Source organism: Euleptes europaea, chromosome 3 (assembly GCF_029931775.1).
Source record: "Euleptes europaea isolate rEulEur1 chromosome 3, rEulEur1.hap1, whole genome shotgun sequence".
NCBI lineage: Eukaryota > Metazoa > Chordata > Lepidosauria > Squamata > Sphaerodactylidae > Euleptes > Euleptes europaea.
Window position 1 is genome coordinate 1,631,407 of NC_079314.1, and position 12,751 is coordinate 1,644,157.

General features: G+C 48.7%; 1 protein-coding gene across 1 annotated transcript in view; it reads right to left on the reverse strand.

Moving 5' to 3' along the window:
• Positions 1-320: 320 nt before the first annotated feature.
• ARHGEF1 (Rho guanine nucleotide exchange factor 1) overlaps positions 321-12,751 on the reverse strand; it is a 32,158-nt gene continuing 19,727 nt past the window's right edge. Inside the window, 11 exon segments of the mRNA XM_056847514.1 lie at positions 321-348; positions 2,169-2,266; positions 3,117-3,271; positions 3,523-3,690; positions 3,815-3,982; positions 4,431-4,513; positions 7,859-7,960; positions 8,587-8,674; positions 10,688-10,855; positions 11,783-11,858; positions 12,378-12,455. Of these exon segments, the coding sequence (XP_056703492.1) occupies positions 2,189-2,266; positions 3,117-3,271; positions 3,523-3,690; positions 3,815-3,982; positions 4,431-4,513; positions 7,859-7,960; positions 8,587-8,674; positions 10,688-10,855; positions 11,783-11,858; positions 12,378-12,455 (1,164 nt within the window). The 3' untranslated portion in view covers positions 321-348; positions 2,169-2,188.

The window sequence follows — 12,751 nt, forward strand, 5'->3', positions numbered from 1 at the left end:
CCCAAAAGTTGTTATTTGCACCAACCCCCTCTTTGGCACCAACTCAACCTACTCTTGTTGTTAAAGAAAAAGATCACAACCCCCCCCCCCCGAGCACATTTTTAACCTGATGAAACAGCCGCTCCCCGGCCCTTAAGGCAGCCGTGGCCTTCCATGTCTGTAGAGCTCCTTGAGCTCGTAAGGAGGACCTTTATAACCTGGTCCATCCCAGAATCTCTTCCTACTCTATGAATCCTCTATACAAAATGCAGCAAAAGTCCCGCTTCAGCAGCCAATGCTGGGAAAGGACCACCCCGCAAGATAAAAGTTGTTGGCACAGAAGTCTCTTCCGCCTTGCTTGAGATGGGCCTAGAGAGGAGAAAACAACCAAAATAACCAAGATGTAATGACCATGACAGCAACGACCAGCAATGCCAGCAAAGCTTGGAATAGGAGGATGTCAGGCATTCATGGTCAATGTAACACTGCTTAGGATTTAGGGTTGCCAACCGCCAGGTAGTAGCAGATCTGCTAATTCAACTGATCTCCAGCCGATAGAGATCAGATCACCTGGAGAAAAATGGCCGCTTTGGCAATTGAACTCTATGGCATTGAAGTCCCTCCCCTCCCCAAACCCCACCCACCTCAGGCTCTGCCCCCAAAATCTCCTGCCGGTTGAGAAGAGGGACCTGGCAACCCTATTAGGACTGCACTGGAAATCCCCTTCTTCAGAAGCCAGCTCTTTATGAGCTGAGCCTAAACCACTCTAAAATTTAGGCCTGGTTTATAACAGGCTCAGCTCTGTGATTCATACCTGCCACACACACCCCCTCTGTTTTTCATCAAAGTCTTTCTGACAGTAATGGGAGGGGGGAATCACATCAGGACCCCCCACCAGGACCTAAGTTGGTAGACAACATCCTGGTTACCAGAATCCCTAGGAAACTGTCCTCGTAGCCTCTGATTTGCTGAGCCACAGAAATGACATCTCTGGCAGATCTGGACCCAGGGGCCTCTCACCGGCTACTTGTGCGTCCACTAGAATAGGGACCCCCGCAATGTGGTGCCTGTGGGCATCACGGTGCCCGCCAATACCTTTCCTGGTGCCTGCCATGTGTTTTTGGAAAGCAAGCGGGGTCAGGTGGAGCTTTTGCCCAGCAAGGCTCCTGATTGGGCATTGGAGATTTCATTGGCTGTGCAGATTTTTTAAAATGTTGCTGTGGTAGAAGCTGCCGCCACAGCACAAGGTGACTGAGGCAAGCTGCAGCAGCCATTTTGTAGCGGGTGCTTCCTCCTGCAGCAGCCATTTTGTGGCTGCGCTCATCACACTATGTCAGAATTCCAAAGGTGCCCATAGGCTCAAAAAGGTTGGGGACCCCTGCGCTGGAAGACCCAGGAAGAGATTAGGAAAAAAAATCTTCTGTAGGCTTTTCCTTTTTAAGGCTTTCATTACATAAGATTTCTCTCTGTCCTGCTTAGCTGATAGCTTCATCTGTGGTACCCTTCTAAGGCAGAACAAAACTTGGCAACGTGCTAGAGGGGTGGTGGTGAATATAGCTTGGGATATTTTTCGTTGCTCAGGAGTGGCTCTCCTGAAAGGACCGTTAGCAATCCCTGCTCCAGAGCTTAATGGAGCCCCATGATCTCTCCAGCCAAATAGCCATTCCCACCAGACTAACTTGGGGAGGGGGTCCCTTAGGTGAGATCTGATAGCTGGAAACTCCCCTGGGCTTGACCCAAAATCAGAAGTCTACCTTAACTTGATTAAGGACAGCCCAGGCGAGCTCTCTCACCTCACAATGACAATGTTCCAGGTCCATCCCCTTTCTGAACCAAAACTGGAGTATCACTCCTGCTCTGATACCCAAAGCATTGGATTCAAATCCCTACCCAGCTCTGAAGGCCACTGGGAAGCCTTGGGGCCAGTACCTGTCTTGCAGCCTAACCCTACTTTGGGCAGGATTGTTGGGAAGATGAAAATGGGTGTTAAGAGAACAACCACCGAGACCACAAGAGAAAGACGTCAATCAGGCCAGACAACCGGCGCCCCCTCCAAAGCAGGGACAGCTGCCTAAATTGTGGATGACTCACTCCAAACCCCACTCCACAAAACAGGGTGCCCAGCAGGAGAGTCCATAGAGGCACAATACTCAGGACTCAAGAGAGACCCCAGAGAGGACCCCCGTTACCTTCCACGCTGGGCTCAGACTCATGTGAAGCTGGGATGTTGAGCCGACATGAGTTTCCCCATCAGCTGCTGTAGATGCCAATAGTCTGCTTCAATATCCTAGTTGGGGGGAGACAAACATATACAGAACTTTCCTCAAGCAGGGGCCGGAAGAGGGAAAGAGAGAGAGAACACATGAGTACATACAAGATCACCCAACGGTCTCTGGCATGCCTGCATTTAAGTCTGATCCCTCTAGATCAAGGATGTCAAAGTATTACCACCACCCCACTCTCAATCTGGGCTGACCAGGCATGGCCTGGCACGACCAAGTGACATTTATGTCATATCTGGCCCTCTTAACAATTGAGTTTGACACCCCTGCTCTAGATGACAATGACAAATTCAAGATACACATGTGAGGACGTCAAGGAGTTTATTCTCAATCCGGCATGTTAAGTCCGCCAAAATGTCGAGCAGGGCATTCTGGGAATGTCCCAGTGTGCACTTCCTGTGCAAAAATACCTCCTTCTTCTATCATCTGAGGAAGGGTACAGTAGAAAGTGGCTCCCGTGAGAGCTGTAGACATTCCAGAGGCACAACAAGGCTTCTCGTCAATCTCAACTTGGCAAATTGCTAGTCCTCCTCGGTGCCGAGAAAAGGGTTTGTTTTAATGGAAGTTTTTAGAATTCAAAGTGAACTATGCTGGTTTAGGGGTGGGGGTTTTCTGTCCTATATAACTCCCTATACCTTCCCAACTACTTAACCCCAATATCAGCGTGCAGTCCCCCAACCACTGCCTGCCCACCAAACACTTCCATCCCTCCAGCCCAGGCATTCGAAAAACTCAATGGGTGTGAAAACTTTGACTCTGGAGTCAGAATTAATATTGCTAGCAGAGCAGCTTGTGCACACTGCATGTTCTGAGCATGAAATGTGGGACCCGAGGCCTTGCTCCGTGCTTTCCTACCTTCAGCCCCTGAACCGCATCTTCCAGGAGCCGCAAGTGATGCTTCACTCCGTCCGACTGTTCATGGGACAAAACGACGGGGCAGCTGTGCCCTTCCCTGTCCAAGTGCTCCGAGTTCCACTCTGGCTCCCGAGGGCCATTAGGGGCCCCTCCTGCTAGAGACAAAGGAGTCTTCAGCATATGGTTCTTTCTCACCCCAACAACAGCAAAACGACCCCTGTTGATCTCCGCTCAAAAACTGTCCTTCCCCTGACCACCCTCGGACTCCACACCCCGTCATTTCAGATCTACCAGTCCGTGGCTTGATCTCTCCAAGCAAGATTTCCCTCCCACATCCCTCGTTGTTTTCCCAGCATGCCACTCAAATCCTGGACTTCCCAGCAGGCACCTGTTCTCATACTCTCGCTCCGATGCCGCCTGCCGTTCTCCGCCTCGGTCCCGTCTCCCACAGCCCACTCGTCATCCTCTGCCCCCTCGCAGGAGTTCCCGTTCTCCGGGGGACGGTCTGCGCCCTCCACTGGGAAGCCGGCCTCACCTTCCTTGGGCACCTGCAGTAGCCTCTTCAGTGCCAGCACTGCAGGGATACAAGAAGCACAGAGATCACACCCTTCAAGGGGGCTCGGTTGAGGTTGCACACCGCTGTTGCAGAGAGGGAAAAGTTCAGAAGAAAGGAGGGGGTAAGATTCAGGTTTACACACCTCTCTCCTGCGCAGCAGCTGCCAGGGATCCGCGCCCTTCGGGCTGTGGCTTACAGAGGAGCAGAATGTCGGCCAACAAGTCCTCCATGGCCTTGCTTGACCTCTGTTCGCCCATTGGGCCGTGCTCCTCGAACTCTGCTCCTTCCAGTGGACCGTCCTTCTCTCGTTCTGGTGCGGAGGAGCAAAAGACCAATTAAATCCTTGCTCCATAAACACCATGATACCCTTTCCTGCCCCCCCCCCACACACACGCTCCTGAATCCAAGAGTGATTTGGGGGGAGTTATTCCCTCCCACATCTTTTCTTGTTTCTTCTCTTCTGCCCATCTCCCTTCCTGGGTCAGATCAAGAATTTTTCTAGCCTGGCGTCCTGTTTCCTACAATGGCCAACCCAAAGGCCAAAGCCTCCCCTGAGCCTTGTAATGACTGCTATTCAGAGCCTCTAAACATGGAAGCTCCATTTTGGCAACTTTCCCTGCTGAATTTTTATCTAACCCTCTATTTCCTTGAATCATCCCAATTTCTAGTATTGAGATGAAGGGGGAAAGTCTATCCATTCTCCTTCTCCGAACCATGAACTCTACTCCCAATTTTAACCCACCCATCTCACTCCTCACCTTCAGATTCCAGGATCTCCTTACTGCCGTTCTCCGTCCCGCCTAGCAGAGGCTCAGAGTCGCTGCCGGGAGGAAAAAGATCTCTCAAATGCATGTCTCTACCAGACATCCAAGGAGGTCCCTAACATTCTGCAAACACCACAGTTCTTTCCACATGGAGATGAGATTCCTGCTCCATCTTTTACTGATCAATGTACATTAAAATAATTTTTTACCTAGCCTTTTCTCCCTCCCCAAAAGGATCCCAAGGCTTTTCATTTAGGAGAAAGTTATTAGCCTCCAATTGGAGGGCTGTGAATTGAGAAACACAGAAACACAGAGCTGGAAGGGACCCCCAAGGGTCATCTAGTCCAACCCCCTGCACGATGAAGGAAATTCACAACAACCTGCCCCCCTCCCCAGGTGATGCCCTGCTCTATGCCCGGAGGAAGGCAAAAAAACCTCCAGGATCCCTGGCCAATCAGGCCTGGAAGAAAATTGTTTCTGGACCCCAAAGTGGCGATCGGCATTACCTAGGGCATGTAAGAAAGGGCCACGAGAGCCGAGCACTGAACGCAACTCATCCTGCCCTTCCTCTCATGATCTGCCTAAGTTCACAGAATCAGCCTTGCTGACAGATGGCCATCTAGCCTTTGCTTAAAAACTTTCAAAGAAGGAGAGCCCACCACCTCCCGAGGAAGCCTGTTCCACTGAGGAACCGCTCTGTCAGAAAGTTCTTCCTAATGTTTAGCCGAAAACTCTGTTGATTCATCATCATTTTTTTATTACGGTCAAAGACCAGCTTACACAAAAAGAAATATCATAAATAATCAAAAATGTCTAGTATTAGATCAAGTAAAACAAAAATTTAGTTACAACAACTCTTGGTAAAATGGTCTGTTTAATATAAAAGACATTATGACAGCTTCTTCTGCCTTATACACATGCCCTGGCACAGAATCCTGCAACCTGATAGGTAATATCTTTAACAGAATCATCTAATAACAAAGTAGTGTGGTTAACTCTATCTCTATCTGGGAAGCTAGACAAAATTGGATTGATGAACATTTTACGTATGTCTTGATAAAATGAGTAGTGTAAAAGAATATGTTCAACTGTTTCCACCATTCCAGATTGACATGGACAGAGGCGGAGTTCATAAGGGAGACGGGCATATCTCCCTTCAAGAAGAGCAGATGGGAGGGCATTAAAGCGGGCCAAAGTAAAGGCTCTCCGATATTTAGGGTAATCTAAGGCATAGAGATAATTTGTGGGAGCCAAAAAATTAATACGGTTTTCCACTACTGGAGCCGAGTGAGCCCTTGATCTGCCAGCTTGAAGGGCAGTGTCCCAAAGCCTCTGTTTAGCTATAGTTTTTGCTCCTTGATAGCCAAGATTTAGTAGAGTTGTGCTTGATAAACCTAAACGTTGCAATTTATCTCGAGGAAAAATTATCTGCAAAGATTAGGGGAATTAAACCAGATGGGAACAGCTTTAGCTTTAACCAATAAGAAATAGAATGGTACCAAGCACATGTATCTAAACTCTGTTGACCTTCTGGGGCAACAAAAAGGAACTACTGTCGAAGGCTTTCACGGTCAGAGTTCATTGGTTCTTGTAGGTTATCCGGGCTGTGTAACCGTGGTCTTGGAATTTTCTTTCCTGACGTTTCGCCAGCAACTGTGGCAGGCATCTTCAGAGTAGTAACACTGAAGGACAGTGTCTCTCAGTGTCAAGGGTGTAGGAAGAGTAATATATAGTCAGAAAGGGGTTGGGTTTGAGCTGAGTATTGTCCTGCAAAAGTATTGTCCTGTAAGTATCAAGATAATGTGCTAATGAGGGTATGGTATGTTAATATGGAACCATTATATCCTGAAGTGATCTGTTAATGTGTGTAATCCAAAACTAATCTGTATGGCTATTGTTGAATGTTGTCTTTGTCTGGAGGTTTTTCAGGGCAGGAATAGCCATACAGATTAGTTTTGGATTACACACATTAACAGATCACTTCAGGATACAATGGTTCCATATTAACATACCATACCCTCATTAGCACATTATCTTGATACTTACAGGACAATACTTTTGCAGGACAATACTCAGCTCAAACCCAACCCCTTTCTGACTATATATTACTCTTCCTACACCTTGACACTGAGAGACACTGTCCTTCAGTGTTACTACTCTGAAGATGCCTGCCACAGTTGCTGGCGAAACGTCAGGAAAGAAAATTCCAAGACCACGGTTACACAGCCTGGATAACCTACAAGAACCAAAAAGGAACTACGTTATATTTTCTATATAACAGCCCTTCAAATCCTTCAAAAAGGCTATAATATCCCCTCTCAGTCTTCTCCTCTTCAGGCTAAACGTAACCAGCTCCTTCAACCCTTCCTCATAGGACTTGGTCTCCAGACCCCTCACCATCTTCGTTGCCCTCCTCTGGACACGTTCCAGCTTGTCTACATTCTTCCTAAACTGTGGTGCCCAAAACTGAACTCAGTACTCCAAGTGAGGTCTAACCAGAGCAGTCTTTCCAGCAGACTAGAGAGCGCTGCTCCCATGACATGCGACGGTTATGATCCTAGTATCTATTTTGCGGGACTCCTATTTCTTTGTCTGTGTGGCGATCTTAAGGGCACTGAACTCAGACGCAGCCTAGATTGGGCTTTTTATTCTTCTAGGGCTTGGCCATGAGTAGAGAACGGGCCCCTCTGATACCAAACAGGACGGCACTGGAGGCCAAGCCCTTGGCACAGGGATGCTACTGATGCCCTCCCATGACGGCTGCCCCAAATCAGCTCAGAGTTGCCCGTTCCCCTTGCTCACGTTTCGAAGAACTCAATATTCTCCAAGATTGATGGCTTTGGAGGGGCTGTTTGGGTTACTTCATTCCAGTTTTTAAAAAATCTATTTCCAACCTTTTTTTAAAAAAATAATAAAGCTTCTAATGGAAATGCGAGGCACTTTGGGGACTTCCTCAAAAAGGGAGGAAAGGAAAAAGAAACTGTTAAGGGAAATCCTGTATGACACCCTCCCAGGAGATCCGTCATTCTCCCTTCTCTCTCAGGAACACTCTCCTTCAGGGGTCCCCAACCTTTCTGAGCATGCGGGCACCTTTGGCATTCTAACATAGCGTGGCGGGCACAGCCACAAATAGGCGCTATAAAATGTCTGCCACAGGAGGAGGAGCCAGCCATCAAATGGCTGCCGCAGCTGACCTTTAGATCCTTGCATTGTGATGGCAGCTGCAGCCAAAGCAATGTTTTTTTAAAAAAAATCTGCACAGCCAATCACACCTCCAATGGCCGATCAGAAGCTTCGCAGGGCAAAATCCGCACCCGGCCCCACCCGCCTTCTAAAATCACTTGGTGGGTGCCTGGAAAGGTGTTGGAAACCACCATGGTGCCCACAGGCACCCCCATGTTGGGGACCCCTGCTCTACTTACTAGGGTGGCGAAGTTCGGTTTGGCACTGAATGGCGTGGCTTCAGACGGGTGATGGCAGGCAGCTTCAGAGACCCAGCCGTGTCGCTGATCATGCTGCACCAGCTAGGGCAGAACACAGGCAGGGATCAGGTTTCTCCCAAAGTCAAGGAAGACAATTCTGAAAGAACCAACACTAGGGTTGCCAGCCTCCAGGTGGTGGCTGGAGATCTCCCGCTATTGTAACTGATCTCCAGCCGATAGAGATCAGTTCAGCTGGAGAAAATGGCTGCTTCAGCATTTGGCCTCTATGGCATTGAAGACCCTCCCCTCTCCAAACCTCGCCCTCCTCTGGGTCCACCCCAAAAACCTCCAGGTATTTCCCAACCCAGAACAGGCAACCCTAATCAACACAATGAAGCCTGCCTGGAAGTTTGGAACCTGGAACTCTTCCTCTGACTAAGGCGAAGCTATCTGATGCAAGCTCTATTATCACCACTTCAAATACTCCTCAAATTAAGCTACAAGGCCTCTTTCCCTTTGCTTTGTCAAAAGCCGCTAAATCCAGAAATTCTCCCTTGCCCCACCCACAAAAGCAGCATCGGGACACTGTGGTCATCAGCTGTTCTAGTGACACAAATCCATTTGGTGTTTTTCCCCCCAGCACTTGGCTTTCCCTTTGCCACCCTGGCTCAAGGCTACAGAACCTCCACCCCCAGCCCCTGCCCAGCCCTCTGCCCCCAATGTCTTACTTCTGCCTTTCAGACACCGTCTGGGCCACCAGCTCGTAGATCTGTGCCCCATTCTCCCAGCTGAAGATCACGTAGAAGGCCTTGCGATCTAAGAGGGAACAAAGAAGGTGATCCGGAGAAGAAGGATCCTTGCTGCCATTCAGCTCAAGTGACCCACCAAGCATTCCCTCCATAAAAAGGTTCTAGCCCATCTTCAAAATACAGGAATAATTCCCATCTGATAACTCCCGCACCCCAAAGGTGCTATAATCAGAGATATGCTTTCTATGCCTTAGTCGCATGGAAGCAGAACCCTTCCCCAACACCACCACAAATTTTAACATTGGGCTGGAAATCAGCTTTTTGAGAATCTGTGCTTTAGTTTAAGAAACACGTTTCTAGTCCTTAGGGACAGCATATAAAATGTACGGGCTAAAATCTCAGAAGCCAAACAGAGGTGGCTGAACAGGATTGCCTGTGGTTCGTGGAGTGCCAATGACCTGCGTAGCTCATGGATTCTCCTCAGAAGCTCATTACACATAATAAATTATGTAAAGCCACCCAATTTGCATAAGCATGTCTGCCAGGTACAGGATTCAGCTTTGCTTGCCACCGAATTTTGATTGCCCAAATGCAGAACGGCACCGAGGGATATCTCTCCAAAGTTGCATGACAAAATTCTGTGAAAATCACTACCCAAATTTCGTGATTGGAATAATCTCCCATTACAGGGGTAGTGCCTGTAACAGAATTTTAGGTTTATGTTGAGAGGGCAGGCTCTGGGATTTCTTCTCTTAATGATGACAAGATTCAAGGCCTGGCTTTGATCTCTCTGCTGCCGCTTCTCCTGTTTCTTCAATGCTTCTTTTTTCTGCAACCACAGATATTCAGGAACCAACTCAGGCTTTTGACTCATCCAGCCCGAACATGAACGTGTGTTCTTACTGGCAGCAGAGATGAGGTCTCAGGCATAGAATCACAAAATCATAGAGTTGGAAGGGGCCATACAGGTCATCTAGTCCAACCCCCTGCTTAATGCAAGATCAGCCTAGAGCAGGGGTATCAAACTCAATTGTTACAAGGGCCAGATATGACATAAATATCACTTGGCTGGGCCAGGCCATGCCTCACCAGCCCAGATTGAGGGGGGGGGCCTGCCTCAGATGGCTTGTGGGCTGGATAAGAGCTCTCAGGAGGCTGGATTCGGCCTGCGGGCCTAATGTTTGACACCCCTGGCCTAGGGCATCCCTGACAACTGTTTGTCCAGCCTCTGCTTAAAGACTACCAGTGAGGGGGAGCTCACCACCTCCCTAGGCAGCCAATTCTACTGTTGAATAACTCTTACTGTAAAAAATGTTTTCCAAATATCCAGCTGGTACCTTTCCACCTGCAATTTAAACCCATTATTGCAAGTCCTATCCTTTCCTGCAACAGGAACAGCTCCCTGCCCTCCTCTAAGTGACAGCCCTTCAAATACTTAAAGAGAGCAATCATGTCCCCCCTTAACCTCCTCTTCTTCAGACTAAACATTCCCAACTCCCTCAGCCTTTCCTCCTAGGGCCTGGTCTCCAGGTCTTCCTCACAGGGCTTGGTTTCCATAGCCCTGCTGCCCAAGGGCTTGATTCTGCTGGCAGGGAACTTCTGCATGCAAATTGCAAGCTCCACCACAGATAGGGTTGCCAGTTGACTGTTAAAGGTGGACAACTGTCTGCCAATTAGAAGGCCAGCCTGCCACCGGCTATCTGAAAGAGGGGCAATCTGCCCACCCACGCACACAGCAGTGCACAGCAAAATAGTGTTCCTTCCTGGTTTACCCCAGAAGTGATGCTCCAGCACATCTCTAAAAAAAACTCTATGTAAACCATAGAGTTTTTGGAGGAATGTGCTAAAGCGTCCCCATCACTCCCAGGTTAAACCAGGAAGCGATGGGGACACTCTAGCATATTCTTCCAAAACCTCTACGGTTACCATAAAGCATTTTCTGCGGGACGTGCTAGAGCAGGATAAACCTGGAAGGGACGTTTTTGCGTGTGTGCGCTATGTGCACGTGAATCACCACCACCGAAGCTGTCCCACAGAACAGGCGTTCGAGAGGCCCCGCCCACCTGTATCCAGCACCCACCTGTGGCCACTTCGCGAGTCATGGCTGAATTCAGCTTGATGATCGGGCTCAGCATCTGCTTCCCGTCAGGGGTCGGGGTGATGGTGCGGCTGTGGCATTTCAGCACCAGGCGCTCCTCTTGCTTCTGCAGAAGGACCAAGATGTCATCCAGAAGGAGAACGTGGACGTCTGGGAAGGGCCGGGGAGGAGAGGGAGTGGGAGGAGGAGGGAGAGAAGGAAAAGTTCAGGTTGAGGAGGAGGGCCCCTTACCCACCTAGCTTGCTCACCCCTAGCCTGCTAGCTGATAAGAGGAGAAACCCCATTCAACCTTCTCTAGAAATCCCCTGAAGCCCCAGCCACGATTCACAAATATGGCCAGCCCCAACACAGGGCAAGGCAAATGATGTCCGGGCCCCATTCTTCTGAGGAAAAGAAGAAGAAGAGGAGGAAGAAGAAGAAGAGAAAGAAGGAGAAGAGGAAGGAAGAGGAAAAAGAAAAAGAGTTGGTTTTTATATGCTGACTTTCTCTACCTTTGTAAGCTCTAGCCCTGCGGCAAACCCATAAACAGATTTCAGCAGACAGCAGTTTTATTGGTTAGAATCGAAAGCAGTTTTATTGGTTAGAATCGACAGGTTTCAGAAGCCATATTCAAAAGGACACTAGTAAGGGTCAAAGGCAAGGCACATAGCATATATGGGAGAGCAAAAGGAGATAACCGGTTACCCAGGCAACCCCCCCACCTCCAACAGGCAGGAAGGAGCACTCGGCGATTCCCACAGTATGGGAATCTATGAAGACTAAACACGGGGCTTAGACTGGCCTTGGACAGAATAGCACAACAGCACCTGGAAGCAGCACAACAACACTACCACATACCATCCTCACGGCCTGCTCCTGACAACCTTTTAAGGAGAATCAGACCAGCTTACAATCTCCTTCCCTTCCCCTCCCCACAACAGACACCTTGTGAGGCAGGTGAGGCTGAGAGAGCTCAAAGAGAACCATGTCTAGTCCAAGGTCACCCATCAGGCTTCATGTGGAGGAGTGGGGAATCAAACATGGTTCTCCAGAGTCCACCGCTCCAAACCCCTACCTCACACTGGCTGTTCAACTCACCTACTGATTTATCCCTGGTCACGCGCCAAGTCAGCGGTCCCTCATATACAAGCTTTCTCTTGGTGATGTCAGTGCTCTGTTGGAAAAGAGAAAGTTAAGATTCTTGCCTTTTTGTTCATTCACATGCTCACACCATTAAGAAATAGGTGGCAGAAATAAATTGGAAGTCCTGGAGAAATTGGTACCCACAGAAGTCCCCCATCTCTAGTTTCAAATCAAAGATCTTTGCCTCGTTCAAGCCTGTTCCCCAGACTTGGTCAGAGAAATGGAGAGCATCAACATTTAATAGTCAAGTTACTTAGAACATCTGGTATTTGCTTCCTTTTCTGCCACATTTCTAACAGACAGAAACTCAAACATTGCAGCATGTCTCTGTACAGATAAACACAGTGCTGGGAAACGGGGCATCTGTTGAATTTCTCTCTGTCAAGAAAGGCCGAAGAGCTGGACAGGAAAACAGGCAGCAATTTGGTTGGTGAGGTCTGGCATGCGCTGTCAGAAGCGCCTCTCCTGCTGAAGAGGTTCAGAGTGATCTCCTGTCCATAACAACTGCTCCAGTGCTTGATGGGGAGAAAAACACTAGGACAAAACTCACCCGAAATTCACTGAGCAGCGGATCGGTGCTCTGCTTCAGATTGGAGAGATCCAAGCGACGCTGGTAATCTTTGAGTTTCTGAGGACGGTGAAGATAGCAAAAGGGAGGGAGAGTGAATGCGTTAGCATCCAAGGGAACAACCAGAACAGAAACAAAATGAAGAGATGAGTCTCCAGTTCATGTAATTATAACAGCCAGATTAGTAAAGACTGAGCCCTGGAAATCCACAGAAGCACCCACACTGTGGGAGCAGCATGTCAAATGTCAACTAGGAGCACAATCACATCCTCTGTTGGGATCAGAGAAGGCCAGCCAAGGAAAGGAAGTGATAAAGAAACCTGGAAATTATTTATCACACACTGGAATACAAAACA